This window comes from Geospiza fortis, unplaced genomic scaffold, assembly GCF_000277835.1.
Source record: "Geospiza fortis unplaced genomic scaffold, GeoFor_1.0 scaffold428, whole genome shotgun sequence".
Lineage (NCBI taxonomy): Eukaryota > Metazoa > Chordata > Aves > Passeriformes > Thraupidae > Geospiza > Geospiza fortis.
The window spans coordinates 939476-956614 of record NW_005054409.1 but is presented as its reverse complement, the minus strand read 5'-3'; the positions used below and the strand labels follow the sequence as shown (position 1 = coordinate 956614).

The following is a 17139-nucleotide window of genomic DNA, read 5'->3' as shown; positions in this document are numbered from 1 at the left end:
ACTTCCAATAGTGCACCTGCAGTTATGCAGTTGCAGTGAGGAGGAATCTGTCAGTCTTAGGGCTGTGACTGGCCACCAATTTCTGACAGTTCTGCCCATCTTTCAGAGGACATGATGGGCTTGAAAAGAAGTTACAGCAGTTAGGACAAAGCAGATCTTGAGCAGCTCCAATACAAATCTGTTTGCCCTCAGTGTAGTATTGTGGGTATCATTTGTAAGTAAGGAAAGGAATGCAGAGAGGAAAAAGTCTGTACAAGTAGGTATCATGTTTGTGAAGAAAAAGGGCTCTTCCAGAGACCCAACTCTTAGAAAACCTTTTTTATTCTCAGTCTGACTCCCCCTTTGTTTACCCTGCTCTGCACCAAATCCCCTCATCTAATGGTTTTGCTTGGCATCTTTTGATTCCATCAGTCAGTAGCTGTGTTAACAGATGTATCGCTTCAGCTTTTGACAAGATTTTTATATTACATATTTATATAATGATAATGCCATTATTTAAAACATCCAATTTTTTTTTCCTTTCCAGTGAGGATCGAGTCATTGAGCATTACAAGAAACTAAATGGTCAGACAAGAGGTCAAGCAATTGTGAAGTAAGTGAAACAAGAATGATTTCTTTGTGACCTTTGTTTTATTATGAAGTATTTCTGCAGAACTGTAAATACAGTATGTAACTATGCTTCCCATCTCATGCAGTGCTTCATTTTAAAGTATTTCTTGGCTTAATTATTTATTTATCAAAGTTTTTTTTCAGATCATCCTCTCAGCTTCTCAGATGTGTTATTCTCCTCTGTGTTGTTTTGCAGTTACATGAGCATTGTAGAGTCCCTCCCAACGTACGGAGTGCATTATTACGCAGTAAAGGTACGTGCTACAAGAAGGTCCTTCCCTGAATTAAACTCTTGTTGGAGAGGGAGGGAGAGAGGCACAAACAGCCATCCTGCTCTCAGAATACAATACACTGCTACTAAAGTCTTGTTTCACTTCCTGGAGTAGGATAAACTTATTTCAGCTGTGTGTGCATGTTTAGTAAATACAGTTCTAAAGAGGAAAATCCTGTTCTTGGAGATAAAACTCCTGCAGTCCTATTGTGCTGGAGTGTTCAGCTCAGTCAGCAGCATGGCAATGCCTGTGAACCACCAGCAAAGGGACAAGCCAGACACATCTCTGGCAGACAATCCTTTCTGTAGCTCCAAGAGGTCAGATCTCTCCCAGATGGCAGATCCATGAACACCTATTTAGGGCCAGCCATGACCAGCATACTGTAGCTCCCCTGACATGAGATATGTAGATGGATACAGAGATTGTACATCTTTTTAATGCCAGAACAGTCTTGTACTCTAGAGATAGGTAGCACATTCTCATCCCCAAACAGCTCTCCACTTCTGTGTGGACTTCATGCAGCTATTCATGAAGTTCCTCGTTTTTGTCTAATGATTTATCACAAAAATTTCCAGCCTCATATTATTATTATTATTACTTCTCTGCCTGACCAGCTGTGTAGGTTTGGGTTTTTTTAAGTAGAGAAATCAATAAACATGGAAAGAAAGCTAGAGCCACATTCCCCAGAGCATATTCCCCCATTTATCACCCCTGAAGTTTTGATGTGTTTCATCATTATCTCTGTGCACAGATCATATGTTTTTTCATACATCTGTAATGTCTTGCACACATGGAGTACAATAAAAACACAAATATCTGACTGTACCTATCTCAGGAGATGTGTTTCTAGTCTATTCCTGCTAATAGGATGTAATAATAAAGTTGTTGTTATTATTATTTTGCAAAAAGCATTAGCCTCATATTTTCTCAGAGGACAGGATCTCTCCAGAACCCTTTGCATCCAGATCTCTTGGACTACTGTAGATCAAGAAAAATCTAGAGGATTGGGCTGGATGTTCAATGCTGCAAAGATCTGAGAGTTATTCCAGTGAGCTCCCCGTGGTCAATAAGCAGCAGTGAGCACCAATGAGGCAGCAAATATTGCACATAATAGGGTTTGCTTCTGCCTGATGTGGGGGTTTGGTTTTGCTGTGTTTTACCCTGCCATTCTCTATCACATTAACAGAACAGATGTAATTTCATTGAGGACTTCAGCTCAGTAAATTGCAGAGACTGGGATCAGATATCAGCCATTACTCCATAAGGACATTTTATTGCACACTCAGACACAAAGCAGTTGGGTCCGAGCCTGTCAGACCTTATCACTTGGTAGCTCTCAGATCCCATTACTGCTGCATTTTCAAGACTAATGCTAAAATCCCTCCACATAATTCAAGTCAGCTGGGTGACTCGCTTTCCTTCCTCTCCAAGCTCTGAGTGTTCAGACTGAATAATTTACAGGGAAGAGAAAGAGGATGCACCGCTGCACAAGGGACCCATGTCAAACCTCCTCAGCACCCCTGACAGCATTTTGAGTAACTTGATCACATGTGATGTATTTTAAATTGTTTTATATGTCATGGCCAAAAGTGAAACAGATCTCTTCTAAACACTGTGGAGCTTTGTGACTTGCAGGAACTCGGCAGGGGGAAATTTAACAACACCCATTCAAAGATACTACTTAGAAACAAATCTTCATCTTGAACAACAACACAGGAAATCTCCAGCATTTCCCCATCATATTCCATGTAACTCCCTCTGTTTTCTATTTCAGGACAAGCAGGGAATTCCATGGTGGTTAGGACTTAGCTACAAGGGGATTTTTCAATATGACTACCATGATAAAGTGAAACCAAGAAAGGTAAGTGTTTACTTTTCTACCAAGGTCTGGGCTTGCCACACATGTCATAGCTTGAGTCAAGGGTGTGATGTACACCAAATGCTGGCATTGATTCATGTGATTTTTGAAGGATGTTTGTTTTCTCCCAAACTTGTCTCAGTGTCTGCAAAGAATCAATGGACAAAAGTAGCTCATAATTTATTAAAAGTTGTGGGCTTTGGAGGAAATAAGTGTCACTTAATCTTGCAATTTATGGGGTTTTTTTGTGTGTTTCATAAGACATAGATGGTAACTCAAGGGCTGATCCTCTCAGGTGCTGGAGGCCTTCCATTCACTGGCAATGGTGGACTGGAGGTGCTGAGCCAACCCTTGATATTGTATTGTCAAGCCATAAATGATCTGAGAGAAAGGGATGAAGAGACAGGAAAACTGCTTCCATTTATTACAAAAAGAAAATTGCATGATTTTCTCAGGACCAGCATTACATTTGATAAGCAACAATTTTCCTAACTGAAGAGTTAATGTCAAGGTAGCAAGGAAAGCTGACTTTCAACACATATATTAAAAAAAGGCATGGGAAGTTTTAATTCTTGAGCTCAGCCTATGAGGGACACCCATGTGTTCTGATTTTCCCAACTAGAATGCCATCTAATGTAAAAAACCTCATCCCTGAGCACAAGCCCTGCAGGTGGGAATCTAGAGCCTGTTAGCCAAGTGTTTGTTGCACTGCAGACCTGTGGAGACACCAGGAGGCAAGGCTTCAGGCTGGCTTGCAGGCTGCAGAATTGGATGATTTGGAGCACCTAGGCAGCTCTTCTGTGGATGCAAAAGCTTCCACAGTGAATTAAGTTCTGTATTTGTCTTTGCATGATCTCTGTACCAATTCTTCTTTCACCTCCTCTGGTCACATTCAAGTTGGACACTGCCTGGTGCTCACAGAGAGCATCTTGTATTAAAATGAACTAGAATCAAGGTTTTGGTAGAAAACTGAACTGCTAAGGAGGCAGCAAGAGACAAGAGGTGCATCAATTAGCCTTTTTTCACTGAAGGCTGTTAATGGGATTTTATTCATTAAAAGGAAGGACAAGGAGAGTAAGGAGGTCTTCACAAAGACTAAAAGACACATCTATTTGGGATCAATCATTACCTGCAGGGCAAGCCATCCTCACACATGGTAGCTTAGAACATGCCTAGGCTAGGTGTTTGCACCCACATATCTCCAGTAGTGCCAACCCCCCAGGGAAGACATGTACTTAAAAGATGCCTTCAAAAGTCTTAGGAATACAAACATTTCTTTGGAAGAAATTACCGCCCTGCCATGACAGGACTCAGCCTTTCTCACGTTATAGCAATTACTGTCATCCTTCTTGGGATGAGAGGGTTGGTGGAGAGCATCAGAAGGAAGGATTGGAGAGATCAGGTGCTCTGACTGCATTAGAGGAGACATATTTCCACCAGAAGGGTCAAGCTTCCTTTCTCAGCTTTTCTACTTTCTTTTCTCAGCTGTTCAGGATGATCTACTCTGTAGCATTGGTTTTGGAGCCTGATTAAATCTTCACCAGCCTCTCTGTGTCCCCACTAGCCTACCTCTAGCACTCACACTGCACCTCAAATCAGGGGCTTTAGGCACCTCTGATCCTTCTTCTCCAAGTGTAACCCTAAAAAAATAGGGTGCTGGTTTTCTTTTTTTGGGGAATTAGTTTTTTTGGTCTCAGCAAATCATGTATGTAATCCAGGAGACCCAAAACAATGGTGCTGCCTTATGTATAAACCACTAAGAACTGTGGCAGAAGTAGTCATTTATCTATGAGGAAAGGTTGGGTGGGAAGGGAAAGCAGGAATTTCCAGGCTTGGATCTGTCCATTGTGACAATCCAGAGACCACAGCAGTGAAAAGACAGCCTAGATGAGCATTTCTCTGCTACATGATGCTTGCAAACTCCATCTGTTGGCAGATCTATTCCAAAATGAACAGCCTAAATCAGGGATGGGACTTGAACAGAGTGACTGAGGCTTCGTTATTTCTCCATGGAGTGATTTTACCTTCTGTCGAGCAAGCAAAAAGACTTCTTACCCTACACAGGTGGTAAAAGCCCTCTGGCAAGAGCACATCAACTGCCTCAGTGAGGCATAGTGTTTAATCCTCTTGCTAATTAGATTGTAAAATTGCACTCGATAACCCTGGTATCTGGGAGCAGCCTGCCACAGTATCTGATTCATTTCACTGCACCAGCATGTGCTGGTTCAAGTCTTTGCTGTGCAGATGGGAGGGGTAAACTTTACTGAACTTTCTGCAAGGTAAAATTAGTGGGGGAGGTGGAAAGAGATTATGGCTTTTCTGATCTTTCATATTTTGTTCCTGCACATTGCCGATGCCAGAAACAAATTGAAAACTTACAATGGAAAAATAAGTCTCCCTGGAAAAAACACAAGCAGAAAATTTTAGCAAGAAACCAGCTGAAATCAAGACATTTATATTAAGTGCCTATAAAAACCTTGCTTGTCTTATGAAGGAGATTGTAATGTTTTCCTATATGTCATCCTAGATAGATTTCCATGTTTCTTGTGCTTGTGAGTAAAACTGTAACACACACTAAGCAGCTGAACCTATCTCGGGCAATCCCATTAGCAGTCACTCAAAACCATGATTTCATTAAATTGCTGGAGTAAATCAGCCATGTGTCTCTAGAAAACTAACCAGGTTTGTCAGCAAGTTAGATGATACTGGAGAGGGGAATTGAGGCTGATGCAGGGCCAGAACCTCATCCTGCTTGCACTGTTCTCGCTCAGGCATCAAGTTCTCCAGCATTACGGGGGATGCAGCTGAGATGGGTATCTGGCACCTAGTCCTGGGTGGTTCAGGTGGGAATGCAGGGCTATTAAACTGGAATGCAGTTGTACCTAGACTGCAGAGACTAATGTGTCTCTGTGTTTCTATTTTTATGTTCCTTCCTGCCTATACTTGAATTTTGTGGAAGCCCTGAATCTACCCAAAGCCATCACTTCGAGGGTCATCCTTTTTCTTCTGTCTGTTGAGGACCAGCTCACAGACTCAGCAAGCCCTGTCAAAGGCTTTCCCTTGAATGTTGCCTGTTGTAGTGCAAAGTTGGTCCTATGAGTTATAATCTGCTGGCTGTTCATTCTTGGGTATGAAATAATTGCAAAAGTTTTGGTATACTACACAAAATCCAATGCTCCAGCTGAACAAGAGGAAGGGAGTATCAAGTGTGGGAAGGTGGCTGCTGTCCTGCCAGCCATGTATTGAAGCATTCTGGATGCTGGGCTTGCAGAACCAGTGTCATTTGTGTAGAAGCAGCCTACAGCTTCCAGGGTGGACAGAATCTATTTCCCTCTATGTTAAACTTAGCTTCTACAAATGCTTTCTTGTGAAAAGACCAAACCCATCATTTTCAGTGAAGGGTCATTAGAGGGTTTTTTGCTTGAATTTCAGAGCAACTGGAAAGAAAGCCAAGGCACTGCAGCAGCCCAATGTGAGCATTTGTCTGTGAGTGCTGTGTGTCCATTTTAACCAGCACACAGGGATGGGACTCCACTCCATCCCCAGAGACTGTACACAAAGAACAGCAGTGTAGCCTGGAGCTGTGAGATCTGTACACCCAAGTAGTAGCACCAGGCATATCTCTGTTGTTCTAGTGAGATATTCCCACTGATTTAAGAGCCCAAAGGCATTTTTTAGTGCAAACAGCTTAACAGTTAGTAAACAATTAACTCCAAACTGAAGAGTGAATGATTAACAAAGTCAGCCAAAGGACTTCCATATGGCAGATAAAAAGACAGAGAAAATGTTTAACTTATCACCAAAAATTAAATTACCTTAAAGGAGAGTCTGGTAATGTTTAGTTGCTTTGTAAGAGATACGTCTATATAGTGTTATCTCATTTTCTTCTATAGAAAGCTAGTGGCAATGAAACCTAAAGTGAGCCTTTTTTCTCAGACTCATAAATATTATCATTGCTTACATTATCTGGTTACTGAAGAGAACCCAAAAGGAATAAACGTTTTCATAAATAAGATAAAATGTGAGGCATCACAAAATTCAGCCATTAATATAACTTGACAAAAAATTTCCTTGTTACAGCTACCAGTTTCTGCCATTTCTTCTCAGCATTACCCTTTCTCTGAGATTAAATGAAGCATACTGTGAGAATGCTCTGTTGCTTTCCATAAGGTCTATGCAACAGTCTTTGGGTTCTCATGACAAAGAATTTGATTTTTAGTTTATAGTGTTGTCATGAATCCAAAGCAAAAGTTGGGTTGACTTCCCATTTAAACATGTGAAAACAAGAGGCCAGTTGGACCCATCCTATCAAGCAATGCAGAGCACAAATAAATTCAGTAGTTTTAAGTGTCTGATCAGAGAAAAATCATCAGCTTGTCAAAAGCATGAGCAAAGTAATCAGCACACTAATTGTGTCCAGAAAGTGAAAGATTGCTGCCCAGTGCCACTTGGCCTTGTCCAAACAACAAGAGATAGAGTGAACTTTCCCAATTCCAGAGGCAAAATGAGATATTTACACAAGAGGAGCAATAGCCTAATTAAGAGCTGCTTTATTGCAGAACAAATAGATCCTCTCTGCTTTAGGGCATAATGAAGCATTGTCAAGTCAGTAATTGCATTGATGGAGTGGTTAAACTTGTGCTTCCTGTGGTGAAGGAATGACAGACCAGTAACTTACAAAAACGTAAAGTAAGGATTGATGTGAAATGTACAGAAAGTAGTGAATGATGGGGAGGAGGAAGCTGACAAATTGCTCTCTGACCTAAGTGATCATAGAACACAGGGAGAGTCAAAAAGGCAAAAGAAACATGAAATTCAAATTAGTTACAGGGAGCCCAATTCACTTGCACAGCTCCTTGCCACATGATACCATAGAGACAAAGAGCTGAGAAGGATTGAAGATAGCGCTAAAAAGTGTGACCTTCCATCCAGGGTTTGAACATTGGGTTGGTGATTTTCAAAGAGGATTTTGGGACGGGTTATAAATCCTCCTGTTCAAGGAGGGCGTTTGATTTGACACCAAGTTGGTTTCTGTTGTCAGAGGTATGGAGCATGTGTCTCACTCCTCTCACTGGCATGCTGCTGAGCCACAGGGTGTATCCAGAACAGGTTGGACTTCCTCTAGGGCTTCCAGAATCAAGTGAGGTCAGAAAATGTATTGGACTCATGTTTCATTGGGCTCCTCATCATTTCCTAGGACCTTTGCAAACACCTGTGCATTGCAGACAGGGATAGCAGATTTCAAATTTACAAATGATAAAAAATGAGCAGAAACCATTTCCAGGAAATACTGGTTTAAAAGCTCGTGGAGTCTCAGTGGCACTGCTGTAATAAATTATTCAGTGTGATTAGCAGGCTGTTAAGGACTACCTGCTGACTCCTTCTGCTCTGTGCTTTCATTTCTCTTCCCCTTGCTGATCCCTTGTGCTTCTTGGGTTATGGACTTGGCTGTAAACTGAACCAGTCTTCAGGTCACAGTGGGTTCAATTCATTTTATAGTGCAGTAATTCAGTCTTGGTTTAGTATTTGGAAATGTGGAGCATGGAAGGAAGGAGACATATACAAAGCAAGGTTCCTTACCATAGAGAGAGATTGCTCACCCAATTTCTTTCCTTTCCAGACCTGCTAACACTGAAAAGCAGGCACAGTTTAAAGCCTTTCCCTGCAGAAATGCCCTATTCCATCCCTATAAGACAGGGGACCATGTTCTCACCAGCACCTTTTTTCCTGCTGTTTCCCCTCAGTTTGGGTTTCTGCCATCCAGCACCAGGCACTTCCCCTTTCAGCACCCACTACTCCATGCCTTACCACTGTGCCAAAGAGCTGCCAAACACACTGGGAGCTGAATAAATGACATCAAAGCACACTGGGCTGGAAAGCAGGATTATGTCCCTGACACTGAGAACTTCCACAGGATTTGGCTGGACATGCCACTGGGCTGTGATTCAGTGAACATTTCTTTTGGCAGCAGTATCAGCTGAAGTGGCCTTCAGCACTCTCCTCCCCCATCACAATCCTGCCCCCACTGCTCACTTCCTCCCCTGGGCCCCCTCCTCAGCCATCCTGGTATAGCTGTGCATTTGGGAAGGAAACTGCTCCAGAGAAGGGATTGACTGGCTTAGCACCACCCAGCCATAAAAAGTGGTCACTCTTAACCTCAATCACCATCTGACCCACAATCCCACTCACCATCTGACCCACAATCAGTATGCTACAGCAAAGCTGTAGGAGCTGAATATGGTTACAGGCTGCATAAATCACTGCAGCCAGAGAAAGAAGCAGCCATTAACCTACACAGTAACTTTGTGGAGCGAGACAAGAGCTTCAGAGCTCTGAACAAGTTGGAAGGAGTTCAAATGCATTGAATTTGCCATGGTTGAACCAGGATGAATTAACTGTTGGGTATAAGGTCATCATCCCCACTTTTTTCTCCTCATAAAAGTTGGTTAAAATTTGCTTTGGTGTGTCTCCCAAACAGGGCTGATTTCAGACAGGTGAGTAGATTGTCTAGGTAAATTAACTTTTTAGAATCATGCAGTCATGCTCAGTTTCCATTATGTAGGTAAATAAGTAGTTTTATCAACTACAATGTTTGCAAACATTAATACATAGTCTTAGGCACTGCTGCTTTATAAAGAAACCAGCACTATTCTGGTGGTTTTGTGTGCTGTGGTGATACCATTAGACATATAGTTCCCAGGGTTTTCTGTGAGAATTTAAATTCAGAAAGGCTAGAGCATGACGTCCCATCCCATGATCTAGCCAAGTCAAGCCCATGGTTACCATTAAATATAGGAGTAGTCCCATCAAAATAAAACTCCCTTCTCTAAGCCCTTTGTCGTATTCAGGTCTTAAAGAGTGATTCTGTGTAAAAGCAGCAGCCAAGTCTTAAATGATTCTGCAGCACACAGCAGGAACTTCAACAAGATGCAAAGACAAATCACTCTGACAGCACGAAGTGAAACAAATTGGACCTCAGAGCCCTGGAGTTAGGGTGGAGATCTGGAGAGAGATTGAAACCTCCTTGAGCACTTATGCTTGGCTCTGAAGTGGTAGCAGGCTCCTCCACACCCCACCCTGCTCAGATGCTGTCTCTTAGCTCACAAGGGCTGCTCCAAAGGCCTGGGCACTTTTACCATCAGATGAACCCAGGGAGAGGTCCCATTACTCTGTGGCTGTGGCTATGAGGCACCTTTGGTCAGGGGTCTGGGCAGGAGGCTCAGAAGGTTCACTGCAGCAATCACCATGAGAGTGGGATTGCTCCCTGTGCAGACACCCAGAATCATGGGAGTATTTTTAGTTACACAAACTACTGTGCAATGCCACAGCAACATGGGATGGGAATGTTGATTCCTGAATTTTGGTTCCAAGACAGAGGTACTTTGGCCAAGCCACTGGGCAAGACATGAGGATCTTTAGGAGAGAGAGTAGCAGTAATCATCTGTGGGCAGCATAAACCGTTCTAGGGCACAACAGCTGATTCATAGGCTACAGACTGGGCATCCTTTTTCTAATACATGGTGCCAGAAAGGAGCTCTTCAATACAGAAAGATCCAGTCCCTTTGATGTCCTTTCAGAGAATAAAAGGGAGAAAGTTTAACTTAAACCAATCAGGGAAAAAAGGTTCTTTGTAGATCTATTGATTTAGACACACACAGCATGGTGACAGCAATGCACAGTCTAACAGCAGCTCCCAGATGTATATGTGCAGTGAAAGTGGATTTGGTTGTATATAAAGTCAAAGTCTAATCTCCCAGTCTGTGTACAGTTACAGACACAAATATCAAGTTGCATTTATTTAGACAAATAATGCTTTGTCCAAATAGCAGCTCTTCCCTCTCTGATCTGATGCTCTGCTGTCTCTCTGAGCCAATAAGCCACTTTGAAATTTAATAGGGAATTGTGTTTCCATAATGGAAATTAATGCAGAGTGGTTGTTATATAGACCTAGATGCAATTTGTGTTTGTTCAAACCAGAAACGTTTGCTGGGGTGGTGTGGTCCCACAAGAACAGCACACAGCAAAAGGGATCTCAGATTGGACCAGAAATTGTTTGTCTATTTGGCAAAAAAAGAGGCCTGAAGCCTGAGGCGAAGAAGTAATTAGATAGTGAGCTGGGATTGCTGACAGACCACTGAAAGTCCCACTTAGCCAAGCCATTCTCTCATTCCATGAGGGAAGGGAGGACAGCAAGCCTCTGGGAAGATCATTGGTAGGGCTTTTCCCACATCAAATCACTCAGGAAATATTTTCTTTTTTTTTTCCTTGTTCTGAGAAGCGAAAGAAAAAAAAAATACCTCAAACTAATAAAAATAAAGGAATGAATGGAAGTGTGGCAGGATGGAGGACTAAGTTATGGTGCAGTGGCATCCCCATCTCGTGACCCAGGGGCACCCTCAGCAGTGGGTCACACTAATTCAAAGGTGACAGCCCATGGAAATCTCTTGGTAAATCTGCCCCTGAAACAAGAGCCCATTTGTTTGAGCTAAGATGGTGCTGTTCTGCCTGGACCAAGTCCTTCCTCCTTCACTCTAACTAGTTTGACAGAGGTATGATTGATGGGAGCAGGGTTGGCTTGAGGCAGAACACAAATCCATACCCGGAAACCATGGCCCCACTGAAATCACTGGGACAAAACTGCCATTGACTTCGCTGGAGCTGTGATTTCCATAGAGTTTAAGGCCAAAAGGGACCTCTCACAACCTCCACTCTGACCTCCTGCATAACTCAGCTCCTAGAATTTAGCTTGCTGGTTTGTTCAGTGGAGGAAATTACATTTCCAAGGAGGAATTTTTTTTTGTTATGTTTGTTTTGTCTTTAAGCTGCAGGACGAAAGACTTGGGAGTTTGTAGCTTCACTCATGCAAGCTGTGTGAAAATACTGTCATTGTTTTAGTTCCATTGTTTAATACCAGTTTTAGTATTGGGATGTCATCCAGTGCTGGCTCTTGCTCATAGTGTAGGCAAGGGAAGGGGTTGCATTTGGGCTGTTAGAAATGCTCCACTTTATTTCTCTGCCTTTCCTAGAAGCCATTCAGAGTAGCCAGTCCGAGTGGTAGTCCATGCATTTGGAGGCATGATTGCTCCTTCTGCATAGTGTGATTTAACAAGGCATTAATCATCTAGGAAGTGGCAAGACTTGAAGGACTGGGAGGTGCCATACGGGTCAGCAAGTCCAACAGCAATTACAGTTGGTCATTTATTAGATCTTTAGAATCAAAGAAAGATATGGGTCAGAAAGGCCTCTGGAGGTCTCTAGTCCTGCTAAAAGTTGAGCCACCTTCAGAGTTTAGCTCCTGCTAAAAGTTGAGCCGCCTTCAGAGTTTGATCTGGTTACTCATGACCCTAGTGTTTGACCACTTGCACTGATTGTTTTGGGACTTGGGGTTTTAATTTATATATCTTCTAATAATTTCCCTTGCTGCAACCCTGCAGCCTGTATCTATTGCCTCTTTCACTGGGCACCTCTGAGCAAAGTCTGTCTCCATCTTCTTTGTAAATCCCTTTTGGGTCATAAAGCAGAGCTAACAGCAGGTTGATCCTCTATAGATTTCTGCAGATGATTTGATTCTGAACAGGCACCAAGCATGCTATCTGGAACCCTTGAGAGTGTGTGCATTCAGCCTGTGCCTCATGTCAGGTGATTCAGCACACAGAAAAGAGAAAGAAAATGAGACTCCTGGGCTTTTATATTTGTTTTTTAAGAGACCAAATGCAAAATGTCTTGCACTGTGTCCCCACAGCATGCCCAGCCATAGTGCACATTCCCCAGTTCAGTACCGAGTCTGCCTCTCCTGGGCACAGCAGGCAGAAAACATATCAGGAGCCCCATATCCCAACCTCAGGATTTGGAATTATTCCAAAAGGTACCATTTGGGCATGTTTCTCTAAGTGCCATAGTCAGAGAGCACTGCACACCAACCTCCAGTGCTAGCCTTCAGCAAACCCCTCTGTCCTGTGCCTGAGCTGAAGGGCAACACAGAGCAAGCAACAGCCTCATTACTGCCAGGGGCTCCCAAATAAATGGCAAGTACTTCCACTGAAAACTCTGACAAGGCTCCCTGAGCACAAAGGGACAGAGCACAGCCCAGAGCCTAACACTAACTCAGGTCTCCGTACCTCTCCAAAAGTGCAGGTCACCCAGGCCATGAGTGACAAAGCCAGAAGCAATCCCTGATATTTCATTCACAAAAAAACCATTTCCTTCTTTATCGTGAACCTCCAGCATTTTTCAAATACTCTGACACTGACCCTACCTCCTGGCATGGGCAAACTCCTCAGTACCAGCATGGACAATAAAAATGGTAAAAAATCCTTCAGACCCACATGGCTGAAATGCATGCAGATCCCTGGGCCCCCTCTCCTCCAGGCTCAGCTTAATTACGGACCAGCCAGCAAACCACAAGTGTGCTCACAAAAGAAGATTGCGTCTGAAGGGTTTTGACTGCAGCTCTTTGTAAGTAGTCACAAACATCTGGTGCCTGGCAAGCTTGCCAGCCTCTTGGAAGGGGTTTCCAGTGAGAAAATTCCTGTAGCTTGCACCTGAATTCTCCACAGCGCACCATGCAGCACTCGGATCTCTCTCCTTACTCCTCTTCTAAGGTGCCAGCTTTGTAGAAGCCATTTCTGGCAGTGGTTTCCCCATCACGGCCTCTCCACCCACCCCAACACATTTTAAACAGTGCATGTGGTCTGATGGGGAGCAGTTATTCCCTTGAATGTTCACAAGTTGATAAGCAGTTTTCAAATTCAAGTGATAGTGTCAGTTCCAGTTTTATTGGCATGATGAAACAGGGATCATGGTGGGGACAGGCCCCTCCGGAGGAGGAGGGAATAAGGGTAATTATTTTCTTAATATCTTAATTTCTCATTTTCAAAGGGTAATTATTTTATTAATAAGAGTAATTATTTTCTCCTCTTTTACTAGCCCCTTTCACATGCAAGTGTGTGTGTGCAGCTATGCTCAAAAGCCAGTCTCATGGATACTTCCTTAAGTATCTGTTGAAGATTAAATCATCTCATATGCAGCCTGTAATGATGGCCACTACCAAAAATTGTTCACATCTGAAATCTGCCCAATGCCACATGATTCAAAAGGAGCTGCTGACCTCAGAAGAGAATCCATCAGGCAAACCACCACATCACAGACTTGGCCCTCTGCAGCACTGCTATTTGTCCCCTTGTCTGCGGGCACTGAGTGAAGGCAGCTACTCAAGGGCAGGGGAACTGTGCTCCAAGCTTGTGTTAATGATTGACTTTCTCCTAAGCTCCAGTTCCAGTGTGTTTGGGGAGATGCTGTCCCAGTCCCTGCTGAGGTACTTTTTGTCAAAGGGTCATTGCACCTCTGATGTAATCCCAGTAAAACCAATACAAATTGTCCCACCCACATGTGCAGGTATTGGATTCGGCCCAGGAAATTAACTAAAGACAATCATAAGCCAAATAACCCAAAACCAGACCCAACCTCAGTGCAGGGAGAGGTAAACCTGCCATGAACATGGATGCTTTGACTCAAACTAGCCTCAAAACCAGCATGCATCTGTTGTCACTGCATTTCCACAAGATCCTGTTGAAATTACAACCCGCTCCCTGCTGGGGCTCTATTCCCCAGTGAAAGCTGCAAGCACCAGCGTGGTAAAAGGATCTTGATGGGTAAAAATTATGCTTCCATTTAGGAAGAGCTACTAATGGCACCTTATGCATCTGTCACTGCATTAACAACATCAATTTGAGACCATACATAAGGCGGGCAACTGGTGAAGGGAGCAGCTTGCTTACATTAGGAGGTCTGGCTGAAGGGGCACCTTTGGCTTTGTTTCTCTGGAGGGATTGTGATCAGCTCACAGGAAAGTGGATACTTTCTTGGGGGTATTCACATTTTTGCAGATTGGTTTCCTTTTCTATAGGAAGGGGGAGACCTCTCAGATCAATGTGGGAAAAAGGAGTGGGACACTGTAGAATAATACTTGGGGAGCAAATGGAGCACAACTACAGCAATGATAAAACACACATGTACGTTTGGGAGAGCAGAGCTATGGAATAAGAGACACAAACTTAGGTTGTGGGGTCACTTCCACCCCCTCCCTCCCAAGAGTCTGGATTTGACTCCTTCTGCCAAGGAAAACAACAAAGCTAAATATAAAAATGCAGCAATCTGGGGAGCTGCTCCAGTGCCCAAAACGTAGGTGTCTAATGCTGTTTTAGGCACTGCTGGTGATCCAAGACATCTGCGTGGGGCTGGCAGATACAGCACCGGACCTATGTCAGGCTGCCTCCCACCCGGGGCAGCAGCCAGAGGCCAGGCAGGGAACCCTGGGGCATGGAAAAGGGCACTCCATGCCTACATTTGGGCATCTGAACAGCTTCCCCAGAGCCCTGTGTGTTTGGACAGTTGGAGTTAATCATAGAAGAGAAACGAGAAACAGAACTTCCCTTAGCAAACAGCACTGTGAGATTTGGTAGCAGAGAGGGTAAAATAGAAAAGGATCTGAGCACAGGGAACAGTCCAGCAGAGACAGAGGAGGAGGATGGGCAGGACAGCATCCAAACAGAGCAGCTGCCAGCAGCTCAGGAAAGTTTTAAATTCCTTCTGCACCACGCCGAAGTTTAGTCATAAATGACAACAGGGGACCTGGGGACAGAGGGGTATTCTCTGAAGGGTGTGATCTGCTGGCTTTTTAGACTCTTATGTGTTCCACATGTCTGAACGCCTCCCAAACACATCCTGTGCACATGCCGTGCCGCATAGCCGCCTTGTCCTCCCCGCCTTGCAGATGGGCATCTGGAAGCACGGAGGGATGTTTTCAGCTTGACCCCAGTTGTTGTCTGTGGGAGTTAAGGCCCCAAACTTCCTTTTCATGCCTTTGAAGCCAGGCACTTAAAGAGGAGTCAGACTTCAGCTCCTGGCTTAACCCTTTCACCCTGTGTCTGTCCTCCCACAGTGGGTAAAATAATGGGCGTTTCTGTGCTTTGTTTGGTGTTTACAAGTTTTATGCAGCAATTAATATTTCCACTGGAGGAATAAAATAATCCCCTAAGGACAATGTAATTCAGCCTTTCAGACTTCCCATCTCTCCTGGCTCCCTTCGTCCCCTACCCCCTCGGCAATGTGGACAGCCCTAGAATATGGGGTAGTTCAGTGCCCTTCTTAATCCCTACCCTTCCTTCCATAAGCACCCTGTTATAGAAAGAAAAAAAAATAGAAGAAAAAAAACCCCAACCTTGCTTGGAAACTTTAACAAATATTTTCAAATTTGCTGCTCCTGAAATACCAGCAAGGAGAAAATTTTGGGTCCTCTCCGAGGTTTGTTTTATTCTCAAGATTTCAGCTCCACCAGCAGCTATATCAGTGCAAATCAAATTACGCCTCCTGTTTACTTATCTCCAGAGCGCTGACACTGGCAGCCGAGGCTTATCTCGGCGTGTCAGGAGCCAGCGCCTTCCTCGGGGGTAGGACAGGAACTCCACAGAAGCTGCTTGGAGTGGGAGAGGGAGTGTGAATCAGGGAAAGCGCTGCTGCCTGTGCTTCCCAGCAGCGGGGCTACGTTCCCCAGCTCTGCTGCTTGCTAGGGGCGATGCAGGGAAGCCGAAGTCAAAGATGCCAAGGGGGGTGGAGGCTGTCTCCTCCCTGTGGATTGGCAGCCTGGAAGCCAGGGTTTGGATTCTAGCTTACTCATTTGTGAGGAAGAGGCAGTGGTGGAGCTGCCCGCAGTGGTGACGGTGTGATAGTTTGCGGAGCTGGCACTATTTCGATGTCGCCGCGTCCTTCTCGCTGTCCTGAGGTCGGTCCGCCCTCCTGCCTGGGAGATGGGTGTTATTTCACTGAGAAGTGTGGGCACAGGGGCCGTGTAAGCGCATCCCGCTGCCCAGGAGCACGCAGAGCCCTCCAGGGCTGACTCAGGGGCGAGGGCACGCCGCGTTTCACCCCCATGAAAAGCTTCGTGCCTCAGTTTCCCCCTTGGTGGTAGTGTTGGCTTTGTCCCAAAGCTGCTCTGAGATATCCCGGCAGGGCAGCCTGTAAAACAGAGGCTGAGATATGACCTGCTCATTGCCGTGTTTTGTACCGCCGGGAGCACCTGGAGCTTTGGGCATTGCCACCACGAGTCTGACAGCACCTGGGACAGATAAATTCCACTCGGCTTATGCTCCTGCTAGTTTTACGTGGATAAAAGCAGAACTGGGTATTGGCACTGGGGTGGAGCGGGGGATCTCATCTCCTTCACCCCAGGGAGAGCCTGCTATATCAGAGGCCGATGCACCACTCCAGGTGCCAGCCCTCCAAGGAAAATATAGAATCCCGGTTTGCCCCGAGTTTGTATGTCTTCCACACATTTGGCCCCGCGAAGTGAAAGCGGAGCCCTTCCCCGTCTGCCCCGAGCACCGAGCCCGCCGCGGGCAGCGG

At 44.6% G+C, this 17139-nt stretch overlaps 1 protein-coding gene across 1 annotated transcript in view; it reads left to right on the top strand.

The window, feature by feature from the left end:
* Window positions 1–17139, top strand: part of FRMD4A (FERM domain containing 4A) — a 201447-nt gene that overhangs the window by 142805 nt on the left and 41503 nt on the right. Inside the window, 3 exon segments of the mRNA XM_031061326.1 lie at window positions 527–592; window positions 806–863; window positions 2656–2907. Coding sequence (XP_030917186.1) covers window positions 527–592; window positions 806–863; window positions 2656–2907 — 376 coding nt within the window.